The sequence below is a fragment of the Xenopus laevis genome, chromosome 1L (assembly GCF_017654675.1).
Source record: "Xenopus laevis strain J_2021 chromosome 1L, Xenopus_laevis_v10.1, whole genome shotgun sequence".
Taxonomy (NCBI): Eukaryota; Metazoa; Chordata; class Amphibia; order Anura; family Pipidae; genus Xenopus; species Xenopus laevis.
In genome coordinates, this window is record NC_054371.1 from 210,687,461 (window position 1) to 210,705,730 (window position 18,270).

The following is an 18,270-nucleotide window of genomic DNA, read 5'->3' on the forward strand; positions in this document are numbered from 1 at the left end:
AGCATTGCCATAAAATCCCCAAAAGTCTAAAGCGCTGGTGTCAAATTAGCCCTAAAAATCGAGCAAAGTTTTACACCAATGTGAAATGTATCAAACACTATTTTACATCCCTTAATATTCTCCAGAGAGGACTGCACTGCTTGGGGAACTTTAAAACATATTACATTGTATTCTCAGCACTAAAATAACAGAATGTGTCTATTTCATTGTTTGTCAGACCTTGTGCCATGAAACCTGCCACCATAAGTGGCTCAATATTAATGGTGAAAAACAGGTGGTTTGGGCTCTTTTCTCTGTGTATGGACTTTTAATCTCATTAAATCCCTCCATTCCCATATGGCGAAATGACCATAAAGACAGAAGAACCAACATGTTGAAAATGAGAGCAGAATCCAATTAATGTGAGAGCTTAAACCTTATCTCCCATTCAAACTGCAGCCCAGTGAAAGCAAAGGGAACTAATACAAAGAACTTTCTGCAGCTAAAAGAACCACAACCTGGAGTGTAATACGAATTAAACATGGTTTTTTATCCTTTACAAACCAGGGCAATACTGTAATATGTCTGGCCTGGTAACAGTACTAAATAACGGTCTTGTATATAATATAATATAATATAATATAATACTGCACAGCTTTCATTTTCATAACAGCAGAAAAGGACACATAGAACACAGGGCTGGGGGGAAAGAGACAGAGAAAGACAGAGGTAACAGATGTGTGTTTGTTGTATGTGAGTGTGTGTGTGAGAGTGTGTGAATTTGTGTATGTGAGTGAGAGTGAGTGTGTTTGCTCAGATATAGCTCAAATATTTACAAACAAAACTGAGACCATACAGCCTTATGGATATTCTCTAAATGTATCTAAATATATATAAATATATATATATATATATATGTGTGTGTGTGTGAAACATTAATACAGATATGGGTCTTTTCCATTGCTCTTGTGTCTGTTGGAAATTGATAAATTGTGGGTTAAAGGGACTGTTCACCTTTAAGATAACTTTTAGTATGATGTAGAGAATGATATTCTGAGACAATTTGCAATTGGTTTTCATGTATTTCTTTTATTATTCGTGGTTTTTGAGTTATTTAGCGTTTTATTCAGCAGCTCTCCAGGGTCCAAATTACCCCAGCAACCATGCTCTGATTTGAATAAGAGACTGGAATATGAATAGGACAGGGTCTGAATAGAAAGATGAGTAATAAAAAAAAGTAGCAATAACAATACATTTGTAGCCTTACAGGGCATTTGTTTTTTAGATGGGGTCAGTGACCCCCATTTGAAAGCTGGAAAGAGTCAGAAGAAAAAGGCAAATCATTCAAAAACTAAAAAAAAAAATTCATAAAGACCAGTTGAAAAGTTGCTTAGTATTGGACATTCTATGATATACTAAAAGTTAGCTTAAAGGTGAACCATCCCTTTAAGGGACTAAACACACCAGAAGGGCAGATGTTATAGATGGGGGTAAGGTTGGTGCAAAGAAGAGAATTAAAGGGCAAGTCACCCCCAAAATAAAAAAATTGCCTAATAAAAGAATATAAAAAGAATATATTATTCTAAGCAACGTTGCAATATACATTCATTTCACATTTTCTATGGTTTTTAATTTATTTGTATATGTATATTGCTATTGAAAGCAGTGTTTGTCTGTCCCTTTCTATTCTCTGCCCTGATGGCTCAGACTGTTGATACAATGTTAAGACAAGCAGCTGACTTTGCAACATGTTTAAAATGTAACAAGCAATTAATAAATGTATATTGGAAAGTTGCTTATGATTATGTTTTCTTGTATTAGGCAATTTTTTATTTTGGGGTTGACTTGCCCTTTAAGGACTTTTTAAATAGAATTATTCTTAGTATATATATAAGGGATATGCCCTGCTTTTTCCATATTATTTGGGATTTATTTTTATGATTATGAGATAACATTGCACCACCATGACCCCCCCCCCAGTCTCTATACATAAACCCTGTAGCTGCCAATATATCCCCCCCCCCCAGTGCAGGAGTTATGGTTTGTCCTTACTACAAGGAGCTGAGTTTTATTTTCAAACAAAAATCGCTTTGATACGGGACAGACCAAGAAATCATACAACGCAGAGACCAAGTTACAACTAAAAATAATAATTAAAAATAAACATTTTCTTTCTCCATATTTTTTACTTCAGCAAACAAAAAAAAAATATATATATATATATATATAGTCAAATAACATGAAAAGTGGCAAGTCTTCCGACAATAAATAATAAATTACTTTATAATTTTTGCAAACGAAAAAAATAAAATAAAATAAAAAATGCTGCCCTTTTTTTTTCTCTCTTTATTTCCAGAGAGGAACAGTCGTTTGAATCAATAACTATACACATCTTTGGGAGGGGGAAGAAAAATAAAAAGTCGTTGGACAGACAAGAATCAGACGCAATCCAGAGACGCATGTGGCAGAGAGAGAGGTATACCTTGTTGTTGCAATGCTTTCCTAGACTTGGTTTGAACATGAAAAAAAAAATTAAAAAAAAATTAAATTGGAAAAAAAGAAGCAGTGTCTAACTGTTGTCTTTGTTTTAATCCACCCCTCCCCCCCGCCCCAATTTCATTTTTCAGTTTGTTTTTTAACGTTAATAAGGTTTGAGTTCATGAGAAAGGACAAAAAGGATCTCAGCGACTGTTGCATGCTATAGGCGACCTGGAATTCCACGGTGAAACACCGCATGGCAACTCCAACATCTCATCCTGCAGGGATCCCACCACACAGGTCACTATCCCTTTAACTTGGCTACAGTCTGGGCTGCTGCTTTCAGATTGATCGCAGCTCCTGTTTGGCAGGGCAGTGATAAAAGCGATGTCAAGAGAGATAAAAAGCAGCACCGTTCGGATTAGGGTGAGCCCTCCTATCTGTGTCCATCTTGGTCTGTTCTGGGATGTGCCAAAGGGGGATATGGGGGGGAAGGTTAAATGCTATTTTTGAGATCCATAGATATAAATCCTCTACACCACTCAGTTCTTGTCTGTCGTACTCTTGTAATACTCCAACCACCATGTCCTTGTCATTCACTCCTAGTAAGATCCCATGATTGTCTTCACAGTGTGGCTGCCATCCCATGTTCTGTAGGCGGCCCCGCATCCTATGGAGTTGGCTGGATTCTCTGTCGGCATCAGCTGGGTCCTAAAACACTTCCTTTCAGTCCAAGCTTTGCGTTCTTGCCCTCAACAGAGGGAACCAGTCCATGCTCCTCATGCCTCTATAGGGCTGGCTACCATGCTGTTTGGGGTATCTGGGAGTTGAGAGGACATGGAGGCCACTTCACTCCCTGTAGAGTTGGAGCCAGGTCCTCCTTCTGAAAAATTAACCTGTGAGAAACAGGTCTTCAATTAGAAGCAGAACAGAAAGAAAGAGAGAGAGAAAGAAAGAGTGTGTGAAAGGAATGACAGAACATGGATCCCTATATATACAGCAAGACACCTACTGAATCTCCACTGGGGCCTAAAGGCAGATATTTACTAGACACTGACAGTTGTGCCAATGTAACTGCCACCTGGAACTTGGTAACTAACAGCTACTGCAGTCTGTCTAAATACACTTGTATATATTAGAGACAAAACCTTTTATTCAAATTCTTGATGCTATATAAATATATATATATGTGTATAATTAGCACATGTTTAACAAAATACAACATAAAAATGTGTTTGGACCCTGGTTTGCATCTAACATTACAGATCATTTTGCACATCAAATATCATCAAATGAGTGTATGTGTGGAATATGGATGTGTGTGTGAGTGTTAAGGAGAGAGTGGAATGTGCCTGGATGGTTGTATTTGAGTCATTGGTTGTGTGTGTTTGAGAGTGTGTGTGTATGAAAGAGTGAATAGGGCTATGATAAGTGCAGGAGTTGTGTGTGTGTGTGTGTGTGTGTGTGTGTGTGTGTGTGTGTGTTCGTGTATGTTAGACTAAGAGGGAGGTGTGTGTGTGTGTGTTACAGTAACAGAGAGGGGTAGTGGGAGTTTGTATGACAGAATGTAGAAGAGTGTGTAAGTGTGTTGTGTAAAATATGTGTGTATAAAAGAGAGAATAGGGCTATGATATGTGCAGGAGTTTGTGTGTGAAGTGTGTGTGTGTGTGTGTGTGTTAGAGTAAGGGGCAGTTGTACGACAAAAAGTAGAAGAGTGTGTAATGTAAGTGTGTTGTGTAAAATATGTGTGTGTATGAAACAGAGTGAATAGGGTTATTAATTGTGCAGGAGTGTGTGTGTGTGTGTGTGTGTGTGAGTGTGCTTAGTGTGTTAGAGTAAGAGGATGGGGTAGTGGGAGTTTGTATGACAAAAAGTAGAAGAGTGTGTAATGTAAGTGTGTGTGTAAAATATGTGTGTGTGCATAAAAGAGTGAATAGGGCTATGATATGTGCAGGAGTTGTGTGTGTGTGTGTGTGTGTGTTAGAGTAAGAGGGGGGCTAGTGGGAGATTGTATGACAGAAAGTAGAAGAATGTGTAAATGTGTTGTGTAAAATATGTGTGTATGAAAGATAGTGAATAGGGCTATAATATGTGCTGGAGTTAGGGTTAGTGTGTGTGTGTGTGTGTTAGAGTACGTGTAAGTGGGTAGTGTGAGTAGTGTGAGTTTGTGTAGAAGAGTGTGTAAGTGTGTGGGGGTCCCTACTACCCCAATAGCACTAGGAGCAATAGCAGAGAGACAGGGCCACTCACCAGTTGCTGGAAGGCCGGCTGATCGATATCACTCTGCAGGGCAAAGTCACTGAGGACCTTCCAGGGGGGCTGATAGGTTTGTACTTCCACCGGGTTCGCTTGTAATCCGCCGTCGTGTCTTTCGGGACTGGAAGCCACCATAGGGGTCCCTGTCATCCCTTGTATATTCTGGGGAGAGATCAGGGCACGTTAGCGCGGCTTTTATTAGCAATCGCACCAATCACATCCGGCGATCTGATTTCCTGCGATCTGATTGTGCGTTGCCCCTACCCACATATTTTTCTGATTTTTACGTGGAGATTTTATAATCCACAGAATTCTCACTGACTCGCCCGTTAAATCATTTAATAGTAAGTGAAAAATACTTTAACAACAAGAGTCAAGATTAGAATAACCCCCAGCGCAGGATTATTGGGGCTGACATGAGGCCCATCAGAGTCTATTAATTAGCACACACGCTCCAAAACAATAATTAGGCAGGAGACAAGTTACCTGGGCAGACAAGGTTGGGACCGATCAATCATTCCTTTTCCCATCGCTCTGACACATCGCTCCCAGCTATTGTTACCCACACAAAAGCCCCACACACACATCATATTGCCACATGCGGATTGATGGACAAAATGCTGAAAATCCGGAGTCGTTCGGCCTGACTTATTATTTGGACATTCGGCAGAAAGAACAATGAGAAATCGACGCAGACAAATCGCTGGGTGAAAGGGAAAAGGGAGCTGTCTGACTACTTCATAGGGATTCCGTTTCTCTCTTTTTTTGTAAACAGATCTGCAATCGTTCTCTCACTCTCTCACACCACAAATACACACAAATATTATCGATAATTACAGCTTTTTCTTGCACGCTCCCCACACGCTCTTGATCTCTCCACACACAAGCGTTTTACCGCCGCTCGCTCCAATGAACCTGAGACTTCACAGCCAACAAACAGATGCGTTTTAAAATGTCCATATCCTCATTGCTATTCAACATCATGAAAGATAGGGGGGTATACTATATCAGTTTCAGTGAATAACAAGAGTTTGCCTATCAGTCCCATACACAGTGGGTTATAATAAAATATTATATTGGTTTCCAGGGAGGTGGAGCAATAATTCTATGAACCATCTGGGAATAAATGGTTTTCATCCTTTGCAAATGCACCCTCCTTAATTGGACCAGTAAATGCACCTTCCTATATTGGTCCAGTAAATGCACCTTCCTGTATTGGACCAGTAAATGCACCTTCCTATAATGGACTAGCAAATGCCTCTTCGTATATTGGACCAGTAAATGCAGCCTCCTATATTGGACTAGTAAATGCACCCTCCTATATTGGACCAGTAAATGTAGCCTCCTATATTGGACTAGTATATGCACCTTCCTATATTGGACCAGTAAATACACCTTCCTATATTGGACCAGTAAATGCACCTTCCTATATTAGACCAGTAAATGCACCCTCCTATATTAGACCAGTAAATGCACCCTCCTATATTGGACCAGTAAATACACCTTCCTATATTGGACCAGTAAATGCACCCTCCTATATTGGACCAGTAAATACACCTTCCTATATTGGACCAGTAAATGCACCTTCCTATATTGGACCAGTAAATGCACCTTCTTATATTAGACCAGTAAATGCACCCTCCTAAATTGGACCAGTAAATGCACTCTCCTATATTGGACCAGTAAACGCACCTTCCTATATTGGACTAGTAAATGCACCCTCCTATATTGGACCCTCCTATATTGGACCAGTAAATGCACCTTCCTATATTGGACCAGTCTATCAATATATATATATATATATATATTATATATATATATATATATATATATATATATATATATATATATATATATATATATATATATATATACACACACACATTTATTTTTGGGGAACTATGGCCATCATTCAGTCTAATTATTTTGCACCACTAGGTGAAGGCCAAATACACCTGGATAAAAAAAAAAATAGGAGGGTTTTTTTCCCCCCTCCCCAAATGATTCACTTACGGTTTTGTCGTTGGGCTGCTGTTGCTGTAGCTGCTTCATCAAGATGCTCCTCTTTTTGTCCTTGCACCTCTTGTTCTGAAACCAGACCCTGATGACCCTGGGACTGAGTCCAGTCATTTCCACCAGCTGCTCCTTCATCAGGGCATCAGGCCTGGGGTTGGCAGCGTAGCAGGTCCGCAAGGTGTGAAGCTGCTTCTCATTAAGAACCGTCCTGATCCTGGTGGTCTTCTCTGGCTGCTTGTGCACGTGGGGTCGGAGCGCGGGCTGCCGGGCAGAAATGGGTTCTGCTGTAAAATCAACGGACGGACCATAAGATTCTATTCTGGGATCAAAGGATCTGCTACAGAATTTAGAGTCAAATCCCACTTATTCGAGCAGAGACAAATATTGTACATATATAATATATATATATATATATATATATATATATATATATATATATATATATATATATATATATATATATATATATATATATATATATACAGATAAATAGATATAAACTATATATATATGCCTCGGTATTTCCCTGGAAACCATGTATTTAATACATATTAACCCCATTATAGCCGGACGGTATCAACATCGCCAAATAAAAGTTTATTATAAAGCTATCATACATGTTCGATGTAGTTAGAGGCAGATTTCAGCAGAGAATAACCCACTCTGTTAATATCTGCCTCTAACTACATCGAACATGTATCCCCCATTTACAAAACACGTTTAAAATACTAATGATAATAAAAATTATTGTTTTAATAGACAGAGCATTGAAAGGGTTAATGTAAGGGGTCACAAAACGTGGGGCACCCCTCAGAATAACAGGGAGCATTAATACACACACAAAGAGGCTTTTCGATTCTATTTATAAGGGAAATATTATCAGAATGATTTGTTTTAATCGGCAGAGCACCGAAAGGGTTAATATAACATTGAAAGGGGTGATAAAATTTGGGGCAACCCTCAGGAGTCAACAGGGAGCATTAGTACACACACACACACACACACACACAAATAGGCTTTTAATTCTTATTTATAAGGGATATATACGCAGAATGATTTGTTTTAATTGGCAGAGCACTGAAAGGGGTTAATAAAACATTCAAAGGGGATGATACAATCTGGGGCACCCCTCAGAATAACAGGGAGCATTAATACACACACACACACACACACACACACACACACACACACAGAAGCTTTTTAATTCTTATTTATAAGGGATATATAAGCAGAATGACTTGTTTTAATTGGCAGAGCACTGAAAGGGGTTAAAATAACATTCAAAGGGGTGATAAAATTTGGGGCACCCCTCAGAATAACAGGGAGCATTAACACTCATACACACACACACATAGACGCTTTCTGATTCGTATTTATAAGGGAGGTGATACAAAAACCGTATTTAACTCAGGGTGGGTGAATTTGTGAGATTGCGAAGTTATTCGCACTGGGCGAGGAAATAAAAGATAAACAGGATTTCTCCTCAAATATTATGTTAGGCTGATAAGAGGCTACAATGGGACCCGAACAAGTGGCCTCAACGCCTTTTGTTTCCAAATATAATTGTGGTTACAATGTAGCGCCTGGGTGTTTGCACAAGATTTGCCCAGATATTGCCCCGAATGCTGGGGGTGAGTTTACAGAGCAGGGAGGCACAAAACGGATTTTTGTAAACACAAAAGAGATTTTATGTCCCTTCAGATTTATTTTTTATTTTTTGAAGGCTGTTTAGTGTGGATGCCATGTATCCAATCTCCGTGCAATTAGTCATCAATGGACTGGAAAATGTTCCTTTTCAGCTATAACAACTGGTTTATCCATAGGGTGCAATGTGATCCTTGTGCTTGCTGGGGATGGGGGGGTTAAATCGTTGGTAATAGTACTTCTAAATAATAATAACAATAATTACTAATACTACTACTACTAATAACAATACTAATAATAATAATAATAAATGTGGTACTTGGCTCTCCTAGAACCCAGAGAGAGAGAGGTTGGAGTACAGAATCGCAAAGGCAAATTCTCATCAAATCGCAAGATTTCTTTAAAAATCGGCAGGATCACTTAAGCAAAGCAATTACTGAAGATTAGCCTGTTGACAGTTTTAAATTACAGTCTAAAGTGTCTGCCTTTATTTCCCCCAAGTCTGTCCTTATGTGTGTGTGTGTGTGAGGGGGGGAGATTGCTTGGAAAGGAAAGGAGGCTCCCTAAATACAAAATAATCCTGGGGGGAAAAAAAAGTGAATAAAAGAACATGCCAGGCTGTGACGTCAAATGAAAACCACTACGTAATGGTGATCATCTTGCTGTGTATTTCTGTAATCCAGGAAGCAAAATGATAGATAGGGATTTGGGAGCCAGGGGGTGATTTGGAACCCCAAGAAAACAACCTCTGTCTGGAATTTGTAGTTTCACAAAGTGACAAGCTCCACACTAAAATAGAGGGATATTGTTCCCCTAATCTCCCCCCATTTTTTTTATTTTATATAAATATTGGGTCTGGTTTTAACCCTCTTGTTAGTAGTTTGCTGCTTCCTTCCTATTTCTATGTGATATCAGGCAACTAAAGACACCAGCAGTGGCTCAGTACTGAGGTGCCATTAAACTATGGGTTAAAATACACAGATTCCTTTTTATTTTTAGCTTCTCTATGCCACCAGGGTTATTATTGTTATTGTTATTATAATACAAGAGGGTTCGGCAAGGATGGGGTTAATTGTTTCCCTGTAGCTGGGGTCAGATCAGGTGGTAAATACTCCCCACCTTTATTTCACACCATAGTTATTGGGCATAGTGGGGGGGGGGTTGCAATGGCATTTTGACAGGGAAAGGGTTAACCTGCAATAACAACTAGTCCTGCAGTAAGACAGGCAGGGAATGCAGCTGGAATGGTTAATACAAATATGGAGGCAGTAGATGCAGTATATTAAATGCGTTAAATGAGGCAGATTTTTTTTTAGGAAATCCCCCCTCACAGATCCTGAAGCTGGCGGGGGTCCCAAGGAGGTAGGAAGCAGAATGTTGGCCTGGGACAGGCAGCATGAGCCATGAAGTGAAATGTAATCCTGGCGGAGGAAATACCTGCCATCTGTAGGGGTCTTGCTGGGTGAAGGGGGCTGAGAGGGTCGCTGACCCCCAAGCTGGCTCTTTCCACCACATCGTGGTCGGCGCGACAGAACAGTCCGTCCTCCCTCAATGCGAACTCGTCCCCGGGGATGAGCTGGCGACTACACGCCACACAGCGGAAACACTCGATGTGATAGACCTTGGAGCGAGCCCTCATGACGAAGTCGTTCTTGCTGAAGCCGATGTTGCATTTGGCGCACTTGATCCCGTACAACCTGCGCGGAGGGGTCGGAAGAGAAGAAAAGGGCCACAAGATGAGAATCACAAACAGCGGTCACATTCCCAACCCCGTGCTCAAGCGACTCCTTGAAAGTCCTTGTTCTTATCGCTCCCGGCTCTATCGCTATTTACTGAACTGTTTCCCTTTGTGCGTCTAATCGCACCGGCAGCTCCTATCTGCACATTCACAGGCAAAAGCCCAAATGCTTGCACACAAAGCAACTAAGAATGTGAGTTTTATATGCAGGGTCACCACAGCCCCTCTATACAGACACAACCATGAGATCCACTCACTCACTGACTATCCAGGGAACTTAATACACAAGAAACAGCCATATAACATATAATAATAGAAAAAGCGCATTACTGCTTGTTTATTCTCCCAATAAAGCCAATGCAGGCCCTGTAGCCAGCGAACATTCCCTCTAAAACCAGCTCACTTTGTACCAAGCAACTGCATTTATAATCCCACTTAAATATCATCCATATTCTTTACAAACCGAACCAAATTAATCGTTGCGTAAAAGCGCCGACTTTCTAACTGCTTTAATTATCCCCCAAAATATAATCAAATAAATTAATCTCATCTGACAAACATATTAAAATCTAAGCATACACCACGTGAACTACACACATAGCTCTACAAACACACAAATAAACCCTGTTTCCTTAAAAAAAAACACATTTTATAAGGAATCTCCTATAAAAATACAATTTGGGAATTATTTTTAATGTGGGTATTCCATATATATATCTATATATATATATATATATATATATATATATATATATATATATATATATATATATATATATATATATATATATATATATATATATATATAGATATATAATATTTATATTTATTTTTTAATACTGTTATTTCAAGAAAAAACATCTTGTAGAAATTATTTTTTTTGTCAAATGTCTAGTGAATCTCAAATTTCGACTCCAAAGATTAAAAAAAAATAAAAATAAAAAATCACAATCTAAGATATATAAGTATAAGGTATCATTTATCTATATATAAATAGGTGTAGGCATGACAGATGCAAATTTAAGGTGGGGAAGCAAACAGGATAAAGCGCAGCCGACGTTGCGGCCGGGGGGTGCCTGCATTGTACCAACTGTCAGCCAGAGCACTTTATCAGTTCCCAGATTTTAAATGTGAGGAAGGAAGGAGCTTCCATTATCTAAATATCCCCAATTGTTCGCGGCCACATGACGGGCAATTTGATCTGTTCTGTCCAATTCATCAGCAGAGATAAGATAAGAGGTGGGGGGGGGGAGCAAATCATACCCAGGACAAGGTTATTTATTTTATTTTTTGTTTAGATTAAATGTCTGGTTTTATCAGAAGGGCATAGTGATTTAGAATGATTTGCTTATAACAATAAATCAATAAAATATCAATATCACAATCCTCAATTTTCTAAAAAAAATAAATAAATGATTTAAAGCGATTTCCTAAAATAAACAACAGTCCTGGCTACTGCGGGCAGAGCAAAAACAACCTCCCAACAGGAATATTAGGCACAACACGAAAAATAAAAATGAATCAAATCAATGGAAATAAAAGCACAGAATGTTGGATAAAGATCTCCATGTAGCAGCGGCCGAACCGTGGCACAAAGAGTAAGAAGGAAGGTGCCCATGGCTGTACCTGATATAGTCTCTTTTACAGTAGGTTTTGCCATCCCTGACAAAGCAAGTGCAGCTCTCATCCAGGTATTGGCTGCACTCTGCGCATTTGAGGCAAGCTGCGTGCCACTCCAAGTCCGGGGAAACCCTCAGTATATACTGGTCGTGGATCTGATTCCCGCATCCAACACACAGAGAAATCAGGCGCTTTTCTGCAAGGGAAAGAAATATATGATTGACTGACCATTTACTCTCCTACAGAGATAAACATACTCTGAGAGTCACTCTGGTGGGGAGTACACAGGGAGTGTGTATGTATTGGTGTTTGCTTGTCTGCTTTTTAGTTTTTTTTTTGTTGTTATTTTAGAAAAAAAAATGCATATATTTATATATATTCCAGTCTTTAGTTGATAATTGATACCTGCCATCGTATAGAAGGAGGAGGACCGTGTTGTTAATGGAGACTGTACTTGTCACTGCATTGTGTGCCCAGACACTGCCACTTTGGATATGCCAAGGTGAGACATGACAGAATTTAAAGGGGACAGGGTAGAATTTTGTCAAGGTAACTGACAGATAGGGTATGGCACAGGGAAGGTGGCAGTCAGATCTTCAGTGATGATCAGTTTCTTTTTCCCTGCAGCAGCAGAAATGAGTTGAGCTTGTAACTGTCCTGCTGAGAGGTGTTTCTGGGGGTGATGAGGTTAATGTGGAGGAATAAGCCCCCAATCAGGATAAGGAGGCCCTGGGTGGAATTGAATAAGGGCAGAATAGGAGGGAGGGGGACAGGCTGGGCACAGGAGCCGGTGCTGCAGGGAAATAAGCTGCATTGAGTCCAGGGATAGACAGGCTGCCCTAACAAGTGACAATGGGCAGACAGACGAGATGACAGAAATAAAAGAGAAGGCTGCTTACTTTTTGGTGGGTCTCCCATGTCTCCCATTGCTGTTAGAGGGTGTAATGTCCACAGTGAAATTGTGTCAGCTTGTTGTATCCCCACACACAAGGAAACAGTGATGGAGGCGCAAGATTAGCCCCAGGACGTGGCGCTGCTGCTGCTGATGATCCCAGAGCAGTTGGTGGAGCAGACGCTGCAGTGCCGGAGTCCCCTTCTCTTCCTTATCTCTTGCTCAAACTTCTCTGCTCCAACTCAGCTCAATCTCCATTGGGTCTGACGCAGGGCGCGGCGACGTCACCGCTCCCCCAGCCGCTGATTGGCCGAGCCGCGCACCCAGCAGCTGTTCTTATTATCACATTTCAAGTCCCACATTGCGTCTGTGTGTGTGTGTCACTGGCCCCTCTGCTGCTGCTGCTGCTGCACCCCCTGCACTTACACTCACACACACTCACACACATACACACTCACACACTCATACACACTCATACACACACACACACACTGATTCATGTGCCAACTCCTGCGGGTTATCCCACATACAGGGCAATGGAGCTGCGGCTTGTGTGTGTGTGTCTCTACAGTGATACACAAGTGTGTGTACAGTCAGTAGTACAAATGTTTGTGCGTCTCTTTACTACACTCGCGTTTATTTGCGTGGCCCCCATGTTATTTCTTGTGCACTTATTCCTGCAATTCTAATATACTATCATTATAATATCCTGCAATTATAATATAAGTTATAATAATACACTGCCTCCACTTCATTCCTCTGATATATAAATCTATAAATAGCCCAGTAACATGGATCTCTTTCTGTTAACAAACAAATGGTTTAATCCCTTCAGTGCCAGGGTGTGTTTATTGCATATGCCTAGCGATTACTGGTAGCTCTCTCTCTTTACTATCTATCTATCTTCTATCTATCTATCTATCTATCTATCTATCTATCTATCTATCTATCTATCTATCTATCTATTTACTATCTATCTATCTATCTATCTATCTATCTATCTATCTATCTATCTATCTATCTATCATCTATCTATCTATCTATCTATCTATCTATCTATCTATCTATCTATCTATCCATCCCTATCTATCTATCTATCTATCTATCTATCTATCTATCTATCTATCTATCTATCTATCTATCTATCTATCTATCTATCTATTATCTATCTATCTATTATCTATCTATCTATCTATTATCTATCTATCTATCTATCTATCTATCTATCTATCTATCTATCTATCTATCTATCTATCCATCCATCCCTCTCTCTATCTATTATCTATCTATCTATCTATCTATCTATCTATCTATCTATCTATTATCTATCTATCTATCTATCTATCTATCTATCTATCTATCTATCTATCTATCATCTATCTATCTATCTATCTATCTATCTATCTATCTATCTATCTATCTATCTATCTATCCATCCATCCATCTATCCATCCATCCATCCCTATCTATCTATCTATCTATCTATCTATTATCTATCTATCTATCTATCTATCTATCTATCTATCTATCTATTATCTTTGTACACATCTATATCTATCTACTATTAAAAGCTCAATTGAATGGGTCGTCGTGCTTGCAGTGTATTTAGGATTCCTAGAAAAAACTTGTTGTAATTAGACAATATACAGTGGCAGCCCCCAATGTCTGTTAGAGGTCCCAGCACGAGTTGAAGCCATAAATGAGTGGGCTGATGCTGATGCTGATTCTGATTCTGATGTTGCTGCTGATTCTCATGTAGATTCCCTGGGCACAGGCTTCTGTCTTGGCTCGTCCCGCAGACAATAGAGGTGACCTCTCTCCGGCGTGTGTTTGCTTAAGATTTTCACAGTCGGATAATTGGCCTCCTTCACATGCTGAAATAACACGGGGGAAGAGAATCCCTCATTGGCCAGAGAAACCATAGGATTCCAACCTGTAGTATGTGAGAGGGGCCCTTTGGTTCTGATTTAAAATAAAAATGAAAAACAAAATATATATCAATATTACTGACACACTTCATACAAAATACTATTTATAATTCACTTATTATGTGTGTTTTTTTTAAATGTTAAAGATTTTTCTCTCTAGACTCAGTTTTAACTGTGATCTGAACGTTATGAATCCCAGCAATTAGTATAAATGAAGCACTTGTGTCTGCGGATAATTGTGCCTATATATATATAGTGAATAATGTAACTCTACTGAATTAAAAACAAAAAATAGATATTATAAGTCATGCAGGAGTTCTATGACCATGGGGGGGGGGGGGGAGTACTTTAATACAGGTCACTGTATTCACTCCTTATACTCTAATATTAATATTCTAATAGTCACATTCTCATATTTTACAACAAGGGGAGTCATGACAATAATCACTAAGCAGCAGGATTTAATGGAATATAAATGTACACATACACAGATCTCCAAAGTCAATTAATATAAAGGGAAGGTGTAAAATGATGTAAAATAGCATATAAGACCTTGCCCAGTGGGGTGTTTTTTTTTTTTACAATAACTATAATTGGAGGGAACTTTTACTTCCATCTTGTTATTTCATTTTTCATAAATAAGTATCCTTACAACTATTTATTATACATGTCTATTTGTATTCTAAATACATTAATGTTCATTTTATAACTCAAAAATACAAACAAAAAACAAATGAACGAGTCACATTAAGGAAGACGGAATCAATACCAAGATAGAAAGATAGATGGACAGACTGATAGATAGATAGATAGATAGATAGATAGATAGATAGATAGATAGATGGATGGATGGATGGATGGATGGATAGATAGATAGATAGATAGATAGATAGATAGATAGATGATAGATAGATAGATAGATAGATAGATAGATAGATAGATAGATAGATGATAGAGGGAGAGAGAGAGAGAGAGAGAGAGAGAGAGATAAAGCATGCCAGAATGTTAACAGTTAATTCTAATTTGCAGTTTTTCATTTATTTTACATAAATGAAGATTTGCGGACCGGTCCTCAAATTCCCAGACGATTTCATCCTATTTTTGTCACTTGATGACGATGATATTCATAGTTAAACCCTGTTATTTTAGCAGAATTTTTTTTATTCCAGCTTATTTCACCGCATGAAGGTAAAGTCCCTCTGGAAATGAAGCGATTGTTGGGAAATATTTCAGGCAGTGAAACATTTTGCAGGTTTGGGTCACAACAGCGACCTCATGCGTTCACTTTGGAAATGAGCCAATTATGATAATACAGGCGCTTCCTGGCCTTTGTGTGAAATGTTCTTTATTTTGTGCTCAAAACATTGTTTTTAATCTGACGCAGGGGATGTATCAAACTACTGGAGTCGAGACGCAAGGGCAGGACATTGAGGCATTTTAAAGAGTTACATTTTGGTGTGTGAATGGTTATACAAAGGTAACATTTTCTTTTTTTCCTTCTGCTGTTTTGGAAGTAATTGAGGAAGGAGGATGGAACATGTGGATGGGAATAAAATGTGCCACTAGCTTCCAGCTGTAAGGAGAGGAGAGGAGCTGGAAGGAGCTGGAAGGAGAGGAGCTGGAAGGAGTTGGAAGGAGAGGAGCTGGAAGGAGCTGGAAGGAGAGGAGCTGGAAGGAGAGGCTCTGAGAGGAGAGGAGCTGTAAGGAGCTGTAAGGAGAGGAGAGGAGCTGCAAGGAGCTCTAATGAGAGGAGCTGTAAGGAGAGGAGAGGAGCTGTGAGGAGAGGAGAAGAGCTGAGAGTAGAGGAGCTGTGAGGAGCTGTAAGGAGAGTAGAGGAGCTGAGAGGAGAAGCGAGGAGCTGAGAGGAGCTGTAAGGAGAGGAGAGGAGCTGAGAGGAGAGGAGTTGAGAGGAGAGAAGCTGAGAGGAGAGGAGCTGCGAGGAGAGGAGCTGAGGGGAGAGGAGCTGAGGGGAGAGGAGAGGAGCTGAGAGAAGAGGAGCTGTAAGGAGAGGAGAGGAGCTGTGAGGAGAGGCTATTTGTGGGCATGGACCGTAGGTTTGGGTTCTTGTGTATGTTGAGAGGAGCAGAGGAGACAGGGGAAGTGGAGAATGCAGGTTTAATGCAAAACTTCACCGAGCAGTCCAAGTCCTGCACAGGCCGAATGAGTCTCCAGGCAACAACATTTGGTTTCTGCTTCACAGGGGCAACTTTGGTTTTGGCAGTGTTCATTGTGATTTGGAAAGTGATGCACCGAGAGGGGCCCCTGTCTCCGCCCCGACCCGCTGGTCTCTGGAAGGAACGAGGTGGGAAAGATGCGCTAATTGTGCGCTGGATTGGCGCCGGCGGGGAGCGGAGAAGCAGCGGAGTTGGAAGAGGAAAGCGAATAAATGACAGACAGCGCCTGGTTGGTTCGCTAAGGTATTTAATAAAGACAAGTGGAGGACTTGCGCTTGATGGTGCCAGAGACAATGGGACGAATGGACTGGAGTGTGTGAGTGGGGGGGGGGATGGAATTGCTAATTGGCTACGCGTGTCCTTCTGTTCCTTCTGATCAGACCCCTCGTGCCTCTAGAAGTAAGGGCCCCCGGAGATCAATATCAACCCCCAAGTCTGATGCACAGGGGGCCGCTAAATAGCCCCCAGTTATCTGTTTATTTCTGCACTGGGACTGCTGCTTCTTACCTACAGCAACTCCTCCTATTACTGCCAATGTGACCTAATATAATCATTATAATGACTTGTCTATCATCTATTTACTATCTCTCTCTCTATCTCTCTCTCTCTCTCTCTCTCTCTCTCTCTCTCTCTATCTATCTCTCTTTCTCTTTTTCATCTGTCTAATTCACTAAGAAAAACTAGCAGTTTACACCTCTGTTTTCATTGATAATTATATACATTACAAGCCTTTTTAGTGGAGAAATTGGATATGACAGGTACCAACAATGCATAGTGGATGAAAACAAAGTAAACATGAAAATAATTTGTTTAATTATAAAATGGCTTATAAAAAATGAATGTATTTGTATTTGGCACTTACTGACATTTCAGCTGCTTCTTCAGCCTTTTTCAAAGTACAGAAAACTATATACATCCATCTTGCTAAATACCTAATTTGGCGTGAACCTACAGTGACATCACGGATGTGAATAAAGGTGTCTCCCCGTGTAGCTCCCTGTTATACATTACTTAAAACCCCCACCTGTGTGTGAATAAACAAACCGTATCCTCGTGTCAATGTGGTATGATCAATTAGTCACTCGTAAATAGAACTTAATGTTAATATCATTGTAAATTGCCATTCATCTGGGCAGCGTGATTCAATTAATATATATATATATATTCGTACCATTTTCTAGCTTGACCTGGCATTATTTCTGGGGTTAAAATTGCCTAGAAGTTTTTTTATGCTTAGAATGATAATACAGGCATAGAATCTATTATACAGAATTCTTGGGACCTGGGATATTCCGGATAAGGGATCTTTCAGTAATTCGGATCTCCAAACCGTGAGTCCGCTAAAATTCATTTAAAACAAAAATTACACCTGATAGGATTGTTTTGACTTCAATATGGATTCGCGTAGGTTAGCTGGGCTCAAGTTCAAGCTACTGTTTCATTCTTAGAGAGAAAAAGGAAATAACTTTTAAAAATTATAATTATATGCTTTAAATGGAATCTATGGGAGATGGCCTTCCTGCAATTCAGAGCTTTCTGGACAAC

At 39.8% G+C, this 18,270-nt stretch overlaps 1 protein-coding gene across 5 annotated transcripts; it reads right to left on the reverse strand.

Moving 5' to 3' along the window:
• Positions 1-2,031: 2,031 nt before the first annotated feature.
• isl1.L (ISL LIM homeobox 1 L homeolog) lies at positions 2,032-12,900 on the reverse strand. Of its 5 annotated transcripts, none has more exons than XM_041569392.1 (6): positions 12,631-12,900; positions 11,738-11,927; positions 9,811-10,070; positions 6,727-7,010; positions 4,708-4,875; positions 2,032-3,368 (listed from the first exon to the last, which is right to left on the reverse strand). In XM_041569392.1, exons 1-6 carry the CDS (start codon positions 12,656-12,658, stop codon positions 3,237-3,239), a joined length of 1,062 nt encoding a protein of 353 aa, XP_041425326.1. In that variant the 5' UTR covers positions 12,659-12,900; the 3' UTR covers positions 2,032-3,236. The 5 variants fall into 5 exon arrangements, with proteins under 5 accessions (XP_041425326.1, XP_041425339.1, XP_041425342.1 ...); XM_041569405.1 differs by having other exon boundaries at positions 2,032-3,353; positions 12,631-12,895; XM_041569408.1 differs by having other exon boundaries at positions 2,032-3,340; positions 6,727-7,013; positions 12,631-12,894.
• Between the last annotated feature and the right edge of the window lie 5,370 nt (positions 12,901-18,270).

Coding starts and splice junctions, on each gene's coding strand:
- isl1.L (XM_041569387.1), bottom strand. CDS start 12,658: ATGGGAGACATGGGAGACCCACCAAAAA. Junction 10,071..11,737: donor TGTAAAAGAGACTATATCAG/GTACAGCCATGG, acceptor CCCTCCGCGCAG/GTTGTACGGGATCAAGTGCG. Junction 4,876..6,726: donor AGCAGCCCAACGACAAAACC/GTAAGTGAATCA, acceptor ATCTCTCCCCAG/AATATACAAGGGATGACAGG.